Source organism: Zosterops lateralis (assembly GCF_965231275.1).
Source record: "Zosterops lateralis genome assembly, chromosome: 19".
In the NCBI taxonomy this organism is placed as follows: domain Eukaryota; kingdom Metazoa; phylum Chordata; class Aves; order Passeriformes; family Zosteropidae; genus Zosterops; species Zosterops lateralis.
This window is the reverse complement of record NC_139779.1, coordinates 4,108,849-4,129,351: the sequence shown is the minus strand read 5'-3', so window position 1 is coordinate 4,129,351 and position 20,503 is coordinate 4,108,849. Positions and strand designations below refer to the sequence as shown.

The following is a 20,503-nucleotide window of genomic DNA, read 5'->3' as shown; positions in this document are numbered from 1 at the left end:
GCAGCATCTCAGCAAAAATTAAACAAGTGCTAAGTCCATTAAATAAGTGCCAGTGGCTAATGTGCAGACTGTAATGGGGAACATTTGGTTGCTAGGACATGGAAGCCCATGGGGATAACAAGAGGATCAGTGCATACATTGCCCTTTTGGAAGAGAACCGGCTCTCCCCAGAGCAGGGACAGGTTTGCCTGCGCTACGTGGCCTGTACTGCAGAAGATGCTCCCCATGTCCTTAACCAAGTGCTGCACAGAGACATGAAAGGAGTCAGGTAAGAAAAGCTGCAAATACCTGTTTCTTTTCCTCTAGACTGTTTGGAATGTATGGGGCAGTGTCTGGGATGCACTGGAAAGTGAGGTTGATGGAGTATTCCAGAGAGGGAATCTCCCAAGAGACTGTTTCGGAATGATCCAATATCCTATACATGTCCTTATACTCCACATGGTCTGCTTAGAACTGCTCTGTTTCCTTGGGGAGATTAGCTCACAGTCTAATAAATCTCATCCTTTAGCAAATGTCTGTGGCATTGGGTCTACATTTTCTTCTTTGAAAATTAATTCTGTTATGCCAGTTTATATCCACAGGATATTTCTGAGAACAATGCCTAGTGTTTATGGTATAAACAGCTTTCATGCCTCTTCACTTGCCATTTCCAAAAGCCAGACACATTTGTCTCTTTAAGCATTGCTGCCGCTAACCTATTAAATGTAACTGCTGCTTGTTTCTGTATTCCTTCTCATTCCATTCATTAGCTGATGTTTTTAAAATGTCCTAAGGATGAAAAATGCCTTTTTATTACCACTGCCTTTGAGAAGCAAGTTGTGTGGTCAGAGTATGGAGTTCACACCTTCCTTCTCTGATGCCAAAAACCAGGAAGAAATCAAAGCTGCAGTATTTACTGTTTATTTACTGTTTCACTAAAGGTTTTCTGCTCCTCCTGACAAACCTCCTCATAAATTTATATTCAGCTTTGCAGCCATTGACCAGGGAAAGCCAATCCATGTTCCAAAAGTTCAGCTCCACGGAAACATTCACTTCTGGAACTCTGATCGCCCTGAGGAGGAGAGGGAAGGTTCATTCCTGGTGCTGCCCCTGTATGATGCTCATTGGAGAGTTTTTGGCATTCTAGGACTTGACACTCTTCGGGACGAGTGTCAGAAATCCATCTTCCTGACCCATGAGATCACTTTCTACCAGGTGGGCACCATCAGAAAGCAGTTTGTTACACCAACTGCAAAAAACTTGTGAATTTTACATGTTTGTTCTGAGTAAATGTAAGATGTACAACTAAAAAATATCTGTGGGTCCCCTTCTGCAGTATATGGTGAAAGTGGTGTAAGAAGACCATCTTATCAGTATCATGCTGATAAGCATCTTATCTGAAATTTACTATGAGGTATCCCTTCATCAATAATTTATTTAATCTTCTCCTGACTAGGATGTTAATTGACCTTTTGTGCAAAGTCCAAAGGTAGCAGCTTTTATTTCGTGAAGCTCTCAATCTCATATTTGTGTTCGTTTCTATAAAATTACATTAAACTTTAATTTTTAAGGTGGTGGAATAATTATAAGTGACAGCTGTCCGGATTTCTTTGTGATCAGCCTCACTGTGGATGCATCATCTGGGCAGCAGGGAGCGCAGCAAGCCAACCTTACCGGTCCATTGGCTATTTCCACTAAAAATCAGCTCTGTCTGGTTAAGGACTTGGCTGTGACCGAGTACTGAGTACTTCAGGGCATTATTTGATAAGGGACATTTCACAGTCACTTTTCCGCTTTGCAGATTCTGATTAAAGCAATTTGTTACAACATGAACATTTCCCCAGCCTTTTTTTTTTCTCCCAAATTGTGTCGAATTGTCTGGCTCACTTGGAGGATTCTGCTTTCACAGGGAGTTTGCCACGCATTCAGCAAAGCCTACCACCTCATCTGCATGCGGGAAAATATCCTACAAGTGGCTGTCACTGCTCTGGACTGGTTGTATCCCAGGACACCCAGCATCCAGGCTGTCACAATCTATCTGGTGGCATCTGACAAAGACAAGGTACTGCAGAGAAAAGGTCTGTAATCATCAGGGGCTGAAAAGCTGGTTTAGAGAGGAAGTGGCATCTCCAGCTGCCTGTGTTTTTCCAGTGGTTTTATCATTAAAGCTGATGCCTGCACAAGATTCTTGTGCCTATTCGTGCAACAAAAGGGCTACAAATGCAGAGGGAAGATTCCCTCTGTAAGGAGACCCCTCTTCATTGTTTTCATCCTCCCACAATTCAAGAGCACTGCTAGTATAAACCTTTCTCCATATGAAAAGGACTATTCTCCTACTTCAGTGTTCACTGCTGCATAGCAACCAACAGAGCAGAACCCCACACCCATCCATCCATCCATAGCTTTGCTGTCTGGGACTTCCACTAAGGGAAATGCTTCTCTTTGGATATCCCCTGCATGTCAAAATTATGGTATTTTATAGGGACAAGAGAATGTATCAGCTGATTTATTACCTCTTTGTTCTGAACTTATGTCAGCAGCCAAGATGTAAATACAGCTCAGGAAGTGGCTGGTTCCCAATTAGCCAGCTTGTAAAGGCATCTCTGTTCCATGCAGGTCATATTCCAGTTGTTCAGCAGGCACTCGGGCCATGGGAAGCTTGTCACTTCATGTACCAGTGAGCTGAAAACACAAAAAGCATATGCAAAATTTAGGACTGCTCCCGTGTCATCCCAAAGTCTGTATGATATCTGCTGCAGTCATAATTCAGCTGCTTCCTCTGATAAGCATGGTTTATGTTGGCAGTGTTCTGTTGTCTTTTCAGGCTCAGCACTGTTCCCTTGTTAGCTGCCTGATAGCCAGGTCACTCACTCCCCTCTCTGCTTTCCATGTGTCAAGACACACTGACACAAACATGGCACAAGAAAGGACTGCAAGAGGATGGGAAAAAGAATGGAAAGCTCTAGGCCTGTGGGTGCTCTTCAGTGTGGAGCCTGGGGTGGATTAAATAGTCTGGCTGAGGGAGGTCCAGGGCACATTCTTCACACATCTCTGGGAATAAAACTAAGCAGTGTTGGGAAATGTCTTTAAACAATCCCATTGCTCTTGAATGTACATGAGAGTTTCCTATAAGAAACCATTTCCTCCCTCTCCAAGCCTCAAAATATCTGTTCCTTTCTTGGATGCAGCTAAACCTTTCTTTTCTCTCTGGCAGAACCATGCACTGTACAACGTGATCACTACAGATAACACAGGACAAAAGGAAATCCACAGCTCTCCTGTTGTTCTCCTCAGAGAGGAAAACCTCCTCAGGTGGGTTCCAGCACCTGCAATGGGACTGGTCCCCTCTGCTCATTGACTCAACCTGCATCAGGCTGACCCAGATTACATGAAACCCCTGGGAGTGTCTGCAGCTCTCTCACTATCAAGGCTTCTGGCACATGGCACTGAACTGTGAAGGGCTGAGGAGTATTTTCTCTTTGACTTTAGGCTGCAAAAACTTCTGACTTAATGCTTACCAGCTGAGCTGCCAAGGTTTGCAAGATTACAGCCTACACTGAACCATTTTGCTCTTTAGAATAATCTGTATTTTTTCCTGGCCATATTAGTCTCATTTCCTTCAATTCTCTGTTTCCTTCTACTGCCAAGATCCTTACAGACTTGTCTTTTAAGCATATCATCTTTGTTGTCAAAGTTGCTTGAACAGCCATTTGCTGTTCCAGCAGCTGTTTTTTACTTTTTATAAAACTGTCTACAACAAATGTCAATGTAGTTAGAAACAGCAAACTGCTTTTAAAGCAAGATTTGTTAAATTCTCATGATTTTCAGCAGTCACCTTGGCTAAGCAATATTGCGTTCCCAATGTATTTTTTCCTTTGTGTACATGCTTTGAATGATACTCAGAGCTGTGCAAATTTCATTTCAAGGAAACAAACTATGATTTAGTAATGTAATACCTTTATTTTAACAACAAGAGATGAATGGCATCTTAAATACGTTAAGTAAATCACCAAAACAAACCAGGATGGTAAACCCTAGCACATTTCATTTCAGAGATTACCTGTTCAAGTGCAAAGACAGTTCAGAGGTCACTCTCATTTCTGTCTATGGAGAACACCACATTGCAGTACCTCTCCATGACCTATCAAGACAAACTCTCAGCATATTTGATATCAGCATTGGACAGCACAAGAAATTACCACCTCAGGAACAGAAAGACCTGCAGAAAATGCTAAAGATGGCCCAAGCTGCCTGCTCGGAGATCCTGCAGAGGTCTCTAGAGGAAACACAACCAACACAAGTGCTGGGTATTGTGCATACAGATGTGAGATAGTTTCTGGGGGTGAAATTAGGAGTCTCAGTAAAACTATATTTAAAGTATCATTCCTACAAGTATGGAAAGACAAATAAAAATCCTTGGTATATATAAACTACTCCCAGGCAAGTCTCAGAGCTTGGCAGAGTAAACAGAATGGGCAGATTTTAACTCTGGTTCACGGGGTACTTGGTGCTGAAATCAAAGGTGTGAAGCAGACACCTTGTTGCCCTCAGAAATCTAGGGCATCATCATCTATGATTGACATAGACTGTCAGTCAGTAATGTAAGTCCTGAGTAGCAGATGTTTCTGAACAGCTTCTTGAGAGGTTTGTTTCTGATTGCAGAGGCAGAACGTGTGGCAACCATGAGGCATGCAGGGATTCTGTTCCACCGGTTCATGCTGCAGGAGCTGTGTGAGTGTGTGCAGAAATTCAATGCTGAGAGCTTTGCTGGAATAAAGAGCTGTGAAGAACCCCCAGCTCTGGTACATAACGTAGTTAAGGCTGTGCTGCTGCTTTTGCATCCAGACCGGAAGGGCTCAGAGGAGACTGAGAGCTGGACTCAGTGTAAACTGGTGAGAATTCAAATTGTTGAGAGTTTGTTTTCTATTCTTCTTCCTCCAAGAAGACGCAGTGGAATTTGCCAAGAAGGAAATGGCAGTGAAATAATTATCTATCTTTCATTCTGTAAGCTTTTCACAAGCACCCTTTTCGTTCTCTGTGTTGCAGAAACTTGATGACAATTTGATTCAGGAGATTTATTGCTTTGATCCAACTGCTTCATCTGTGCAAGTTCAAGCAGAGCTGCTGCTGGACCTCATCACTGGTAAATATTATAAACTCATTGTGAGGTTACCAGACACAGTTCAAAAATGAAACCATGTCAATGGCAATGTTCAGCTGAGTGCTTTTAAAGGCTTTACTTCAGAAATTAACTTTGATTTCACAATAAGTTAAACAACAGATAACGAGTCCTAAATATCTGCAATCTTTTTTGGTCAATAGATATCAACCTGTTAAATTTAGACTAAAAATTCACTGCCTTCAGGAAAGGGGAGCAGATCAGCTTTGAAACCTTCTAGAACAAGTGATCTCATTGTAACCCTGATAAGCATGAAGAATGAGGGTTCTTTTGGCCAAGTAATATGTAAAGACTTATGAAGAATGATGGCTCTTTTGGCAAGCAAATCTGCTTCAGACCTCTGTGCCCTGCCCTAGGGACTAACCCATCTCCAAACAGGAACACACGGTGTGAGCCCTCCTCTCCGTAAACACCATCTGCCAAGTGCTTAATGTCCTCACGGGCCATAGACAGGAGTTGTTTGTCAGTCTGTTTTTCTCTCTTTTAATGAACGTGAGCTTTTTTTGGTGCCAGTCAAGAGGCTGTTATTATTATTTGCAATATCTCTGCAAGAGAAATTACTTGTTCTCACTGAGATCTCTCTCTTCAGGATCTAATACCAGTCTGAGAGGCCTGTTAAAAGCCAAACGTGGACAAGAGTTATTACTTTAGCTGGGGATATTTATCAACAGTACCCTGCCTGCTGATAAAGAGTAAACACTTGAGGCAGTCATAGTTCCTTTTCATGTGTTCTCCTCATATATATTAAACCAATTCACTGGAAAGAACAAAACAGGCTTAGAGCATCCAGTTTTCCTGCAGCTAGGGACACTGATGTAATTAGATTAAAGAATGTAGCTTTGGAAACTGCAGTTGTGCTAGGAAAGGTTGGTTTCCCAGGATGGAACCTATTCTGAGAGACCAGTGTCAGATCAGGGGTGTGACTGTAGGTGTAACTCACAGTTATGGGAATTCCTTTGAAATGAAACATCAGGTCATGTCCATATGTTCCATATAAAAGTCCTGGTTTAGCATTAAAATATAGCAGAGCATTTTGTACAACAGGGCACCCATCACAAAATAAGATAAATTATAGTGGAAAGTCAGCACTTGGCAGGTCACTGTCATGATATAGCTGTGTGCTTTCCAAAGCATCACCATTCCTGGAATTACTGGATTCAGGGTAAACTCTGCACATTGCTCACAGTTTTGACTTTCCCTGTTGTATTTACAGCTGGTTTGTTTGTTTTTTTTTTTTTTTTTTTTGTTCCAGGTGTCCCTGAAGCAGCAGTGTGGGAGCAGGACTCTGCTCCAGTCGAGTACCTGTACCAGTGGCTTCACACCTGCCTGGCACTCGTGGAGATCACAAAGAGCCAACACACTGAAAAAAACCATCCTTAGCCCCTTTTACCATCCAGTTCTAGTGTGCCTCCAATTAAATCTCTTAATTTCTCCTCTAACCCTCGTGATTCTGGTGTTTCACATCTTTTATTAAATTAACTGTTGCTTTTCTATATTTTTTATGCATAGGCACTAGTAATTGTTGTTCAAATGGCTTAAATCTGTTCAGGATTATTAGTTAAGATGATAGGGAGTCTGTTAAGGATTATCAAGAAAAAGCAATAGCAACACTAAAGGGAAGAATTTTGCCAGTATAGCTATTGAATTTGAAAGGCTTAATCAAAGTTTTACGGGTTTTTTAAATTAATTCTGATGGGAAAATGAGAGGCAGGGACATCTTTATGGCTCCCATGTTACAATGCTCATGAATGATACAGCATTAATTTTCAAGGTTCAGTCTCTTTAAAGGACCTTTCAGGAATAATTTTAAATAAGGGATGTTAATTAGCATTTTGTAACGTTCTTCTGAACACGTTTCAGAAAACCCCAACACTATTAATATAACACAAAAACCTTCCTACTGGGATAAAGCTCGAGATTACAGCAACTGCACTGTCTGCAGTGAGATTTCATCTTTCCAATAACGTCCCTTTGGGCAGAATCACACTTTTAATAACATTTTGGGAAATTAAACTCCTCTTTCAGTCTTTTAAGGGCAAACAAGCGACAGGTCGGTGATGGCCGAAGCGGGACCGACGTGGCTCCTCAGCCCCGGCCCGGGGAGCGGCGACCACCGGCGGCCCCGGGGGCTCTCGGGGACTTTTCCCCTCAGGGCTTCTCCCTCCTCAGAGACCTTTCCCGCCTGTGGCGACCACCGGCGGCCTTTCCCCCTCACAGCTTCTCCTTCCCCATAGACCTTTCCCGCCTGTGGCGACCACCGGCGGCCCCGAGGGCTCTCGGGGACTTTTCCCCTCAGGGCTTCTCCCTCCTCAGAGACCTTTCCCGCCATTGCCCTGAGGCGCCCCCAGCTCCCCTCAGGGAGCGCCCGCCATCGCCCTTCCCTCATCGGCACTTTCGCCCCTCGTCAACGAGCTGTTAAAAAAAAATCCCCCGTCTCCTCCAGCGCCCTCCGCCCGCCCTTCGCTTCCCTCCCGCAGCGGGACAGCGGCACGGGGCCGGAGGGGTCTCGGGGACAGGCGGGGAAAGCGCGTGTGGGGAGGACTCGGGGGTGAGGAATCTGCGGACGGGGAACGGCGGCGGCGGCGCGGGGGAGGCGGCCGGACAAGATGGCGGCGCTGGGCAAGCAGTGAGTGCCGGCAGGGCCGGGGAGAGCGGGGGGCCCCGCCGGGCCCGGGGCAGCGGCCGGGGGGATCCGGGCCCGGCGCTGAGGGCGGGGGGCGAGCGCTGGAAGACTCTGTCCCAGGGACTCGCTTTGTCCCAGGTGTCCGCCGCGCGGCCTCGCTGTGCTGGCCTGACTTTAAAACTGTGTTTATTAAAGACAAGCAGAACCCAAACAGCGAGGAGGCGCTTAAGACTGTGTTGCTGGGGGTGTTTTTCACTCTTACGGAGGAGAATCTCCCCAATGTTCCCTCACACTTCCCACCCTCGGGCCTCGGCGGGCCCGGGGCTCACGGGAGCGAACGGCGGTCACAGGGTCGGTGTGGTGATTTAAAGAGAATTCTTCCCTTTAATGTTGCTGTGGTACCCCCGGTGTTATAAATGTGTATTATAAAGTTGGCTTTTCGCAAAATAATGTGTGCTATATAAATAATAATGGTGTAGTAAAAATATAAAATATAAGGGTTTTTTTTGTTTCTACTATTAGTAAAAAAAATTAAGCATAGTAGTGATAATTAATGTAATATGTTAAAACTATTTGTTTAATCAAAATAACATCCAATAAACATATAAAAAATACTCTACTATTAATATACCAACTATCAACATCTACCATCCAAAAAAAACCATAAACCAAAACCCAAACTAAAAACAATAATAAAAACACAACCACAAAACACATGTACTCTAAAAAAACAAATCCCCAAAAAAACCCCATACAAAATAATTCCTAGAATATAAAAACTAATTTATGGAAAAAAATATGAATATTCACAAACTAATGCAATTTTAAAAAGTATTTAAAAAATGTCTCTAATATAACAAAGTGTGGACTTGGCTGAATGCTAACCAACTGTACTTTGCTTTTTTATCTCCTAATTGTCTTAATTTTTTTTATTAAACATATTTCTTAAAATTTACCAAAAAGTAAACTTCGTTTTTCGCACCCAGGATGGGGAACTTCTCCAGTCAGTTCAGCCATACACGCTGTGCCAAGCTATTATCTCAGTGATGGACCCAGGGAAAGGCAGGTGGACAAGAAATCCCCAATTTAGAGGTTGCTCAGCACCAAAAGGAAGTGGGTTTAGCCCAGAAACGGACTTTGTCAGGAGAAGAGTTCTTTGTGTGTGGTTAATCAGTCTCAGCTCGACACAATCTGACTGTAGATCTTGTCCTTTGCTGTAGCATCTGTGGTTACTTGTCCATGAAAAACACGAAATTACAGGACTGCAAACGTAGCCATGGAATAGACTAAGATTAAATCTCTTCAGATGAAACAGTAATTTCTTATTTATCTAAGAGAGAAAAATAAATTACTTGGAGAACGCTGGACAAGAGGGATTTGTGTCCTAATTTAGGAAAATCATTACATCCAGGAACTTTACATGGCAAAAGACAGAAGTAGCTCGGGGAGAAGCTGGCAGGTGTGCTCTGATGCAAAAGCTGCTCACATATAACTCTGATACACTATGTTGATGCTGACTTTTTAGTTCTCAAATGGTAAATGGCGGATTTTTGGTTTGGAACGTGCTGTGTTGTAAGTGATGCTAAAGGTAATTTTATGGTTGTTTTTTTTTCCTTCTAGATATGGGCTTATTATGCCCAAAAAGTTGCCACAGAAAAATCTTGTTTCAAAGAAGCTCTCGGTGTTTGCAGATGAGTCAGATGAAGAGGTCAGTTCAACAATTTTCTTCTGAAACTTGCCCCGTATTCTGCAAATTTATTTGTGTCCAACCCTTAATGGCTTCATCAGGTTTTGGCAGTGTCATTATGATATGTGTCATCATTTTGGATTTGGGTGTGAAATATGATCTGTATTTTCTTTAGTGCACATTACATGAAAGTGATGATTTTTTGTTACTTTCTGTCAACTCTTCCAGAAGTTCAGCACAGGTGACAACCTGTTTGCCAGAGTTAACTGTGGCTTGGAAAGAGATTTGTTGGCTGTCACTGGTGAATGCCTGAAAAGAGAAAAAACAGTAGCAATCAACAGGTCTCACTCAAATACTAACTTCAAAGTGTGGTAGTTTATGTGTGTTTTATCCTTTAGCTCATTCCACCCAAATTTGATGTAATTAATTCTATGATGTTCACACTGGGAACAAAAGCAAAGCTGTACAACCCAAAAGTTCTAAAGCAAGAGCAGATATATGATATTGCGTGAGAGTGTTCTTTTCTATAATCTTTAATTTTTAATATCTTTTAAGCATTAGGTTCAAAATATTTGCTCTGTACCTGCCCCAGTAGAGGGCACTGTGTGCTGTGTAAATCCCACCTGGATGTGCTGCTGGAAGCACGGGAAGTGTCCGGGAACGGGCTGGGATATGGGCTGAGGCCCTGAGCTACAAATATGTTGTTTCCTCCCTGGAGCTTCACTCCGTGCTTGCTCTTCTGTGTGGTCGAGAGAAACAATGCTAATAAAGCATCAAATAATTTTGATCGGTTTCTGACTCACCAAAATATTTACTTTTAACATCTGTTTCTTATTTTAATGAACTAGCAGTTGTTAATTTTACGTCACAGAAAGCCTGAATTTAGCAATTCCCAGCCCCCTGTGTGCCTGGTTCCATTACAAAATCTGAAATGTTGCTGTTTGAAGGTGTCTAAGCTCCCGTTTTACAGGGCATGAAAGAGCTGAGGACCTTTCTAGTGATGTCCACTCAACCTGAAACTGCCTCAGTGGAGCTGACAGGAAACAGGAGAGGATTGTGTTTTTGTGTTTTATCCTCACTTAGTTGTGATCCTCAGAGGTGCATCCTTCCACTGGGGCTATAAAGAGAGGCTTTCCTTTAGATACCACTGCTGGAGATGGTAATGGAGCACTTGCCTTGTTAAATGGGATTTGGTGTCTTTCTCTGCATTAAGGATCTGACCCCACATTTTCCAGATCCCAGGAATAAACCTCATTTAATCTGTTGTCATTAAATGTTACGTGGTCGGTCTAGGAACCTTCCTGGGGACTTTCTTGTATTTTTTCACTTCTTCATTTTCTCTGAATACCTAAACATTAAAACAGAAGAATGCATGCTAATAATTCTAGTAAAAATAATATATGATGCTGTCTGCCAACTTTTAGTGTAACAGCTCAAGTATCTTCCCTTTTAGAAAAGCTGACAGATTCACTGTCAGAGTCTGTTATAAAAGCTCTTAAAAGTTGTTGTGCTCATCACTATGGTACATATCCAGCAAAAAGTAATAATCTCATAACTGCCTTTATCAAAGAAGATTGTTTTTTTAAAAAAATCAGAATTACTTTATTAGTTCAGTAATGATTTCAGAGCTTTTCAAGATAAGGAGCAGCATTTGGGAGGGGTTTCATTTCCTGTCTGCTACCTTATCAGTCAGAACTACATCTCAAATGTCTGGAGATTATGTATTTTTAACTGAACTCTAATAAAGTTTGTGCTGAGAAATCAGCACACCTGACTTGTCCATGATTATATATTAGATACCAAACTTTTGCTCCCTTTTTTTTTTTTTTTTTTTTAATAATGTTACTATGCATTTCTCACTCAGATTTTGCCTCTACCCTTGCTGAAGGAATTTGGATTTTTTTTTTCCTTGTGGTTAAGTATATTAATGGCTCTTAGTTGCTGATGATGGTCTTTGTGTTAGTTCATAAGAAACAGCATCTGGGATGGAAATTTTCTGGAAATAGAGTGTTGACTGGGAAAAGGTGACTTGTCAGTCTGTGTGATGTTCATTGTTCCTTTTTACCTTTAGTAAATTTAGCAAGCTTTAGTGTTTAGTTGAAATTATCTCTGTGGTACAGCAGATAAAATTTCTATGTTGTGATTGCACCAGAATTACCCAGTGTATGTTCCTGCACTGCACCAGTCTTTCAAAACTGATCTGTTAATACAGGATGAAAAAAAACCCAAAAAACTGTACACAGACCTCAGTAGGTGCTAAATTCGGGAGGGAAATTGTGGAGCCAGCATGAGCAGTTCCGTGGATGTATCAGCTGGATTTGGTGGGTTTATTAGTGACCACCTGAAAGATAAATGGAGTGTTTGAACAGGCAGAAGCTGAAAATAAGCAGCAAACTCTTATCTTTTTGTAGGCTCAGGTTTTTGGTTTTGCTTATGGATCCTTCCATTCCCTTGGCAACTTTTCAAAGGAAGAGTCTGACTAAAAGGATTTGCTGAGTAGTTGATGCTGGTGCTGACCAGAGTTCATGCAACAGTTGTAATGCAAAGTAAGACTGTGTAAAGGGGCTGCTAGAAAAGAGTTTTCCGAGGAGGAGGAAGTGGAAAAGAGTAGCTCAAGATGATGGATGTGAAATCAAGAATAATTAGAGAAGTAAGGTGATGTTGCCATTTCTCATAATACGAGCAGTAGGTTCTGTTACAGAATTACCAAGTAACTGGTTTAATCTAAACAAAAGGAAGTTGTGTAGTTAAGGTGCGGGACTCCTTGCCACAGGATACTGTGGCATGGCCAGAAATTATAAATGGATTCAGAAATGTTTTAGTCAAATTAAGGGATGCCCTTGATTTCAAACAATGGTTCAGGTGCATCCTCCAGTTCAGGAAGTCCTTGATTTGGTTTCTGGAAACTACGATGGAGTGCTGAGAAAAGCTGATTCTGTGTACATGACTTGTTTTTCATGTTTATTCTCTTGATCTTCTGCTGGTAGCCATGACTCATATTGTGTGTGAATTGAGAGGAATCTGTTGCCTGATGTAATTTCTGCTTTTTAGCTCCATGAAGACTGGAGTCTCATGTGCAGGTTTCTCTGTGAGGGTGGGCCATAAGGATTCACTCCTAAATTCATGTACCTGAGGGTATAAGTAGCTAATTTTAGAGTGAGAAAGAGCTAAGAAATGGAGAGAACCATGAGAAATGTTAGCAGATTGGGGTAATTCGTTGCTTTTTTTTTTTTTAATAAACCTTTCAGTTGTGTACAAGCTATCTTCCATGGTCTGGTAGCAGTGATAGACTGGAGAGCCTCATTTCTCAGAGTTCCTTGATTTGCATGGATTTTATGTCCTTTCACAGGATAGGGTTAAAAGGTTTTCTCCTTCCAGAAAATATTGAATTATAAGCTTTGTGCTTCAGAAGAATGGCTTGACTAGAGGGAGGGAAAAAGTATGAGACAGATTGCTGAGCTTATAGGGCCTTTAATAAATGGGCAGTTGATAAGTAAAACAATACAAAAGGACGGAAAGTTCTCATCTATCAGAGCTCACAGCACAACAGGAAATTGTCCACCATAAACCACTGGGGAAGGTGTTTGTTTTCTGTAAACTTACTGCCAGTCTGGAGAAATGGCAGATGGACCTCTTTACCATCATATGTCAATAATGAGGATTATGTATTACTTTAGTGTTTACCTGATCTTTGTAGATCAGTGCATTTATTCCATGTACACAGACAAGGAAAACATTCTAAGCAGGGTTTCAAATATTTTGGTGGAATAGAGCTTATTCTGTAAATGTAACTGCAGAATCTGTTTTGTTTTTCACTGAGCCCCTGCTCTCTGGAATAGTGCAAGGGAGATTCTTCACTGTTGAGGTGCCTTTCTGTTAAACCAGAGTAAGAGTTTCCCACAGAGGAAACCTTCAGGATGAGCCTCGATTTGTCAAACAAAGGACCATCTTCTTTCCAGAGAGCCAGGAGGAAATTGGGGTTTTCTATGTAATGCTGATGGTGTGTTCTATGCTAATTTAAAATGGCTGTTTATGGTTTATTCTGACTCATTTATAGCCTTTTCAAAAGAAGGTGTACATCATAAAATTAAGTACAGTGCTGTAAACTATTTCTGAACATCAGTTCTTCAAAATTTAAGAGTTCTTCAGTGTTGAGGTAAACATGAGATGAATGAAGCCAGGTTCTTGTGGGTTTTAAACAAAATCCACTGTCTACTTACCCCAGTCAACCAACCAACCAACCAACCAGCTACATAAATAAATAAGAGACTGTATCAGTTCTAGCCCAGATAATCAGGCAGCTGCAGCAGAAAGGGTGTAGTCCCTGATACCACAGTCAGCTCTGTGCATTGCTCATGTCTGCCAGGCTCAGCTCCCCAAAGCCTGGGCTGCTTCCTTACCTGGTTGTCTCCACCTGGAGCTGCTTTCTGGTGGTGAGCACAGAAGATAGAGGTGATCACTGTCTGTACCTGTTCCTTAGTCCCATCCTGGGTGGGTGACAGAGGCCCCAAAGATATCAGCTGTTCCTGTGGTCTTGGTGAAAATGCCAGCTGGGTAAAGGGACAGAGGTGGATGAGAATTTGTGATTTTAGTCTTTCGCAGTGCCAAGGAGGAGCTGGGTGCTCAGCACAAGGTCACTGTCTGCTCACACAGCACTGCCCATGGGCCAGATCAAGCAGGCACCTCTGAGGGAAGAGAAAGACAGAGTGCACAGAGTCACGTATCATGAAGCTCCATCCCTGCACAGCTTTCCCTTTCTGAAATTAACCAGTGGGAAAAAAAAAAATTACACTGTTTACAGTCTGTCCTGTAGAAAATTGTGGAAAAAGCACTTGGTGTTTCTCCTTGTTGACACATATGTTAAATTTTTAATAGGATAAGAAAGAGGGGTCACGGCATGTTATTATTTTATTTTAAACATCAAATGAATTTAAAAGCCTTCATGTTCAGGGGATCTGTTTGAATTTAGATGGTGCTAATTCTGTTTGATTTCAGAAGATCTTAGTTCCTGCTGTAAAGCTCCCTGCTACTTGGTTTTTAATTTTTTAATTTTATTAAGAACAAATTACAGAATCTCTTTGCCTTTTTAAAATGTGACACAGAGTGTATGTGTATTAGTCAGTTGCAAAACTTGGGAAGCTGCCAAAATGCAAAAGGATTTTTCCTTCCTATTTCTGCTTTTTAAGATTAAGAGATATTTAATTACATAAACAAGGATACAAGTCCTGCCATTATAGTGGATCTGTTTAATAAACACTATTATCTATTGGTTGAGAAAAGATAGATATGTAGTTTAGGTCAAAACTAATTAAAAGAAAAAAAGTAAATAAGATGCAAAGCTTTTTTGTAAAAGATAGTATGATTAGAAAACATATTTTCAGTAGAGATCTGTTTCTTCTTAGGGAAGACTAGTATTGCTATTTTCTAACATGTTAATCTTGAGAAATTAAACAGTAACACTTGAAGTACATGCTGTTTATCTGTGTTCTTCTTTTTGAAAATACACAACTAATGATACAAATGAGACTTGAACTAAATACCAGATCCTTGCAGATTTTTGTATTTAACTATGAATACAGTATACAGTTTTTTTTTTTCTTTTTTCACATGATGTTGGGTATCTCTGCTTGTGACTGGTAGTTCTCCGATGGACATGCAGGAAGAATTCAGTATTTTCTGAAATACCTGTCTATAACTGGACTATTATATGGTTGTTTGGTAGAATGATAGAAAAAGAATATTATCTGTGTCAATGTAATTAATTTTGTTTCTGCAATGTGTCCTTCCTACAGCCAACTGTTGGGGAAAGTCTTCAAAAAGAAGCATTGAAAAAGCAAGCGATGAAACAGGTAAGAGACTGTTTTTAATTTACTCTCAATGTTCTGAGGGGTAAGTTTATACTATAGATCTGTTTAAAATACAATATAGGAATCAAATATTTGAAAATAGTAAAGATTTTATTATTATTATTTTGATATCTTTTCTCCTCCTCCTCCCTGTTTTTGTTTTAGACTAAATTGGAGATTCAGAAGGCTTTAGAAGAAGATGCTACAGTATATGAATATGACAGTATTTACGATGAAATGCAGCAGAAGAAGAAAGAAAGCAGTGCCAGAATGTTAGCTGGAAATGATGACAAAAAGGTCAATACCTGAGAATGTATCCTGTGTATCCAACTCTGTCTGCTTGGGGTAACCACGACTGGTTAACTTGTAAACTTCAAAGCATTGCTGGATTCTCCTGACGAGTGATACTTTCATTGTTACTTATTCTAGTTCCTTTGAAGGCTCTTGTCAGGTTTTGGGGATGAAGTGAAGCCTCCCACTCCTTAAAAGAAGGGCAAGGCTGTAGAAGGGCAAGTTTGGAATACAGAGATGAAAAAATAAAAAAAGAAACATTTCATTTAGAGTAAAAATCTTCCTAGTCAAAGATGGGATGACTGTTTTGATTGAATGCAGCAACCTCTCTTGGTACTGGGAAACGTGCTGTGCTAGGGGTCTGAAAGGAATGGCAGTTTGTTTTGGAAAGCTTCAGTCAGAGAGTGAACACATTAGAGTAGCTCCTGACAATTTTCTCCCATTATCAACTTAATTCAACATCTCCATCAATCCCAATTTGTGTTTTCTCAGCCACCATAATTGCCTCTCAGCATGGTAACTTTCTTCCCTTCTACCTCAGCCCAGGTACATCCACAATATCCTCAAAGCAGCTGAGATTAGAAAGAAGGAGCAGGAAAGACGAATGGAAAGGAAAATTCAGAAAGAACGTGAAATGGAAGGAGGAGAGTTTGCACACAAAGAGGCTTTTGTGACTTCAGCCTATAAGAAGAAACTGCAAGAAAGAGCTGAGGAGGAGGAGAGAGAAAGAAGAGAATCAGCTCTTGAGGGTGAGATTCATAGTGAAATAATCATCCGGAAAAAAAAGTAGGGCCTTGTACATGATTTACAATATATTCATCTGGTGGTCTCTGTGAGAGGCTTGAGATAATTGAAATCAAAGAGGATTAGCAGATCCTGAATCAGATAGACCTTGGTCTTTTATACTTTCCTTTGCATGTGTTAGATGTAACAGAGGAAGCTCCTGTGTTCGTGTGTCAGTACTATTTGTGTTGGTACTTTAATTTTTGAGGGAGGGTCAGTTGTTGAAGGAAGACTCGTAAACCTGGGGTACAGTGATGTTTCCAGTCCTTACCTCAGACATTCTGGTCAGGATCAGGAGCAGATGTAAAGCACAGGATGTAGAATCATTGGATAAATTGGGCTGGAGTGGAGCTCTGAAGGTCCCCTGTTCCAGGCACCTGCTCCAAGCGTGGTCTGCTGTGAGGCCAGATCAAGTTACTCTGAGCTTTTTCCACTTCGGATTTGAAAACCTCCAGGATGGGAATTGCAGTTGTGGTGGCGTGTACCAGTTGTGAGTTGTGTGTGGTGAGTATTTGTGGCACAGTAAATCCAGCCTCCCTTTTTTTCTCTCAGCGTACCTGGATGTGACCAAACAGAGGGATCTCAGTGGATTCTACAGACACCTTTTAAACCAGCGTGTGGGGGAAGAAGAGATGCCTAAATGCAGCTTCCGTGAAGCCAGGTAGGATGTGATTCCAGCAGCGTTTCAGGTCTAAAATCCAGCATCTGGCTGTTTGTGATCCCATGCTCACTGGAAGATTAGACAAAGAGCACTAATACAGTGGTAAGGTAAACTGGTAATTTCATACACTTGATGAACTGAATTATTTGGTAAATAACTAATGATCATCAATGACACAGAAATTAAACAAGCAGGACAGGGATGCTGTCTGAAAAGTATGAAGTTATGATTGTAATGATGACAGTTATGATTGTAATCCTGCTTGGTATTATTCTAACCTGCATTTTCTTTGGTGTACGTAATATTTGGCAATCTGTATTAAGTTACACATTTTGAATCATGAAGAAGACAAGAGGTAAAATAGTGAGCACAGCAGTAAGTCATAGGAAATGAATATGCTATGAATTTCCTATAAGAAATGTGAGTCTCTTCATTTCATACTTCACACTTAGTTGCATAAAAACTAAATTGAGTGTTGATGCTGCAGTAGAAGGAAATTAATCACATCTATAGGAAATCCAGTGGGAGTATTTTGACATCTGAATATGGGAACATTCCAATGCAAAGTAATGAGATGAGACTGAATTATTTAGGTGTTTAAAATGGTGACATTCTGCCCTGTGGATAAATGATGAAGGGGATGTTTCTCGTATGCAGCAATTGATCATTTGAGACAATTAACTCAGGTTAAACCTCATTTGATAGAGGTTTAAAGCATGGATATCACTGTTTAAGTGTTTGCTATCACAAAGAAAATGCAGCTTTCATCAAGAGATCTTTTAGCTCTGAGATTAGATTGTTAGAAAGTAAATTCTTAGCCTAAATGAAGAAAGTGATCACTGAAGTTACTCAGCTGCCTGAAGTAAGAGAGTTCTCCATGAAGTCTTCAGGATGATGTGGTTTTGTACTTTGTAGAGAGCATTTGAAATGATGTTTTTTTAATCTTGCAAACTAAGGAAATTTCCTTTAGTGGCACATAAAATTAATTCAGGGGAAACAAATTGTCCTGTAGATTGTGTTCCCAGCAAGACTTTCAAATAAACTCAGATGTATATTTTAATTTTATACAGCAGGATACAGAGAGAAAACAGCTCTTTTTTTAGATCTCAGAAGTGTCCATAAAGTGATCCACCTTTAGTTGGATTACTAAGTAAATTACCAAACTTTTCAGTGTAATTTTTAGTTGTTATTCATATACTATCCATGCCTTCAAGCATTCAGCAGACATAAAATCTCACTGGTGGTGTCCTGACTCAGGAGATTGCCCCACAGGCTGTTCCTGGAGCTTTGTGATTAGTGGAGGAGACGTGGCTTGTGTGAGTGAACAGGGATTTCCTCATCAGCCAGAAGAGAATGACAAAGCATAACCCCCTCCCATGGATCAGCATTTTGCATTTAAGAATATTTGAGCTGTTAAAAGTTACTAATTCCTGTCTAGCCACAAGTGAGATCTTCAGAAATACTGGATCAAAAACACATGTTCTCTGTCAACAAAACAGACAACCTGCTTCTTCTCTGGATAATTATTTGATGTGAATAGAGGACCAAACACATAAGAAAAGCTGTAACTTGCCAGCAGACTTACACAGGAGCACAAATCAGTGTTCTTTTCCTTAGATGGAGGCTGCACATACTTTACCATAGTCACTCTTTCAGATAAATTCCTCAGCTCACATTCACCAGTGAACCAGATATGGATACTTTGTGTGCTGGATTCCTGGAACCTGAGCCACAGACAGATTTGCTTTCTTAGACTTCTCAGCAGCATCTTTTGCCTAAGTCCTGACCAGAAGACAGTTTATAGAAAAGTCCAAGATTTCCAGCTTTTTAATGTTGTTTTTCTTTTCTAATGTAAATAATGTAGGATAAAGGAAGAAAAACCTGACAGTCAGGATGAACCCAATGAAAGGAACAAATCTCCATTGGAAAGACAAAGAGAGAAGCCCTCTAAGAAAGAAAATAATCCAGATGCTGATACTGACCTAGGAACTGATAGTAGTGATGATGAAAAGAGACACAAGCATAGTAAAGTAAATTTGAAAAAGAAGAAAAGAAGGGAGAACTCGGTGAGCAGTGAAGAGGAGGTTAAACATCACAAAAGCCAGAGGCATTCCAGGTCACCAAGCTCATCCAGCGTGGAGGAAGAGCCACGCAGCAAAGCCCAAACAAGTCATCAGAGGGGAGAGAGCAGGCCAAGCAAAAGGGGAAGTGATGAACAGTACAGGGAAAAGGATTATGAGAGAAGTAGGACCCACGAAAAAGATCACCACAAGGAAAGGGAAGAGCGACACAGGCATGGGGATCACACTACTAGAGATCACTATAGAAGGAGGGAAGAGCAAGATGATAAAAGGGGGAAGGAAAGAAAAGAGAGGGAGGGACATGGCAGAGAATGGAGGAGGGCAAAGGAGAGAGAGGAGAAGGGCTCAGAGAAGGAACGAGAGAAAGAAAGAATTAGAAATGATAAAGACAGACATAATGACAGAGAGAAGGAAAGAGGAGAGAAATACAGAGAACGGGAAGATCATGCAAAGGAGAGGAGAGAGAAATATGGCAGCGAGGAAAAGAAATACCGAGAGAGGAGGGAAGGTACTCCTACATCTTCAGAAAAAGATGGAGAGAGTGGTCTGGGAAAAGAGAGAAAGGGAAAAGACAGAGAGGTGGATGAGAAGGGAAGCTCCAGCTCTGGAATGTCTGAGCAGAAACGTAAAGCTGGAGAAGAAGGGGAGAAAGATGAGAAAGAACAAGCACAGAAAGCACCTGAGAACCTGAGCAAATTTGCCAAAAGGAGCAATGAGGAGACGGTGATGTCAGCGCGGGACCGGTACCTGGCCCGGCAGATGGCCCGGGTCAGCTCCAAACCTTACATCGAGAAAGAGGAGGACTGATGTCCCTGGGCTGGGCATAAACACCTGGGCTGTCAGCCAGGAGGAGAGGCCACTGCTGTGCAGACTCTTGTACAGGAAAGGTTTTCCTATCTATTAATTCCTCGCTTTCCTTTGAGAAGTTGTGTGTCTCTTAAGAGAACAGCTTTTGGAATGGATCAGTAGGTCTCTTGACACACACCTTTAGTCTGTCTGCACAGTTGAAATGTTAAATGTGACTGACTGTCCTGCTCTTCAGTACCTTGTCCTTGGTACATGAAGATTTTGAACAGGCCTGGGAGTGTTAAACAATATAAGGCGAGAATGCATCCCCCTACTCTTTTCAGCAGCCAAAACAGCGAGCTCTGCTGAAACAAAGGTGTTCTCAGCCCTTAGGAGGACTTGTTGTCCACTAGTGCTCTCAAAAATGGGAAGCAAAGCTGTAAAAGTGGGTGAAAAGACAAGAAAACCAGCCTGAATAATGATCTAGGAGGTTTCTGTATGTAGAGTGGAGTTTTGTAAGATATATGCATATAGAGGTGTGCATTTTGTATTATGTGGGTTCTGATGTACAGAAACAGTTAATAAAG

The 20,503-nt window shown here is 41.2% G+C and overlaps 2 protein-coding genes across 2 annotated transcripts in view; both read left to right on the top strand.

Moving 5' to 3' along the window:
• Window positions 1–6,538, top strand: part of EFCAB5 (EF-hand calcium binding domain 5) — a gene marked incomplete at its 3' end in the record, with an annotated part of 35,948 nt that extends 29,410 nt beyond the window's left edge. Inside the window, exons 15-22 of the mRNA XM_083875303.1 lie at window positions 96–268; window positions 966–1,194; window positions 1,889–2,041; window positions 3,194–3,291; window positions 4,033–4,286; window positions 4,642–4,871; window positions 5,026–5,122; window positions 6,411–6,538. Of these exons, the coding sequence (XP_083731429.1) occupies window positions 96–268; window positions 966–1,194; window positions 1,889–2,041; window positions 3,194–3,291; window positions 4,033–4,286; window positions 4,642–4,871; window positions 5,026–5,122; window positions 6,411–6,538 (1,362 nt within the window). The remainder of the gene's footprint in view (window positions 1–95; window positions 269–965; window positions 1,195–1,888; window positions 2,042–3,193; window positions 3,292–4,032; window positions 4,287–4,641; window positions 4,872–5,025; window positions 5,123–6,410) is intronic.
• Window positions 6,539–7,746: 1,208 nt separating this feature from the next.
• NSRP1 (nuclear speckle splicing regulatory protein 1) lies at window positions 7,747–20,503 on the top strand. Its single transcript, XM_083875130.1, has 7 exons — window positions 7,747–7,784; window positions 9,402–9,489; window positions 15,261–15,317; window positions 15,480–15,611; window positions 16,147–16,354; window positions 16,941–17,049; window positions 18,914–20,503. Exons 1-7 carry the CDS (start codon window positions 7,765–7,767, stop codon window positions 19,935–19,937), a joined length of 1,638 nt encoding a protein of 545 aa, XP_083731256.1. The 5' UTR covers window positions 7,747–7,764; the 3' UTR covers window positions 19,938–20,503.